Genomic DNA, 507 nt, shown 5'->3' on the forward strand with positions numbered 1-507 from the left:
TGTGAAGAGTCTGAAGGAGAATGTGGCATACTTGGAGAAGCTGGAGTCCTCTGAAAGCAAGAAATGTGAAAAGGTTGGTCTTTTTTTATGTCTTTATGTTTTTACATCTCGATGCAAATGTTTCAGCAAATTGTGGACTGTGACGGAGTCAGAAAAACTCACAGTTTTTCCTGTAGGTTGCAGAGGAAGTATCAAAAAATCTTGCGTCGTTGAAGGAGGTGCTGTGTGGCACTGGAGACAAGGAGCCTCAGACTGAGGCAGTGGCCCAACTGGCTCAGGAGCTGTACAACACCAACCTCCTCATTTCCCTCATAGCAAACCTACAGAGGATTGATTTCGAGGTGCATATCCTTGCTTTTGAAATGTTTGAAATACAACTACTTCCATCTTGCTGTAAGATATATTGCTCTGTGCACTAACCACACATTTGTTGTTTGCTCTCTTTGATTTATAACACGTTGTTCACCAAAGGGAAAGAAGGATGTGGTGCATCTGTTTAGCAACATA

The 507-nt window shown here is 42.2% G+C and overlaps 1 protein-coding gene across 1 annotated transcript; it reads left to right on the forward strand.

Annotated features, from left to right (window-relative positions):
- Nucleotides 1-7: 7 nt before the first annotated feature.
- On the forward strand, nt 8-501 carry LOC107734905 (calcium-binding protein 39-like; the record flags this gene model as incomplete). Its single annotated transcript, XM_016546777.1, has 3 exons — nt 8-73; nt 177-341; nt 472-501. Coding segments are annotated over 3 exons (261 nt in total), but the record flags the coding sequence as incomplete, so codon positions are not given.
- Nucleotides 502-507: the final 6 nt, after the last annotated feature.

Source organism: Sinocyclocheilus rhinocerous, unplaced genomic scaffold (assembly GCF_001515625.1).
Source record: "Sinocyclocheilus rhinocerous isolate Xijiao unplaced genomic scaffold, SAMN03320098_v1.1 C35510640, whole genome shotgun sequence".
Lineage (NCBI taxonomy): Eukaryota > Metazoa > Chordata > Actinopteri > Cypriniformes > Cyprinidae > Sinocyclocheilus > Sinocyclocheilus rhinocerous.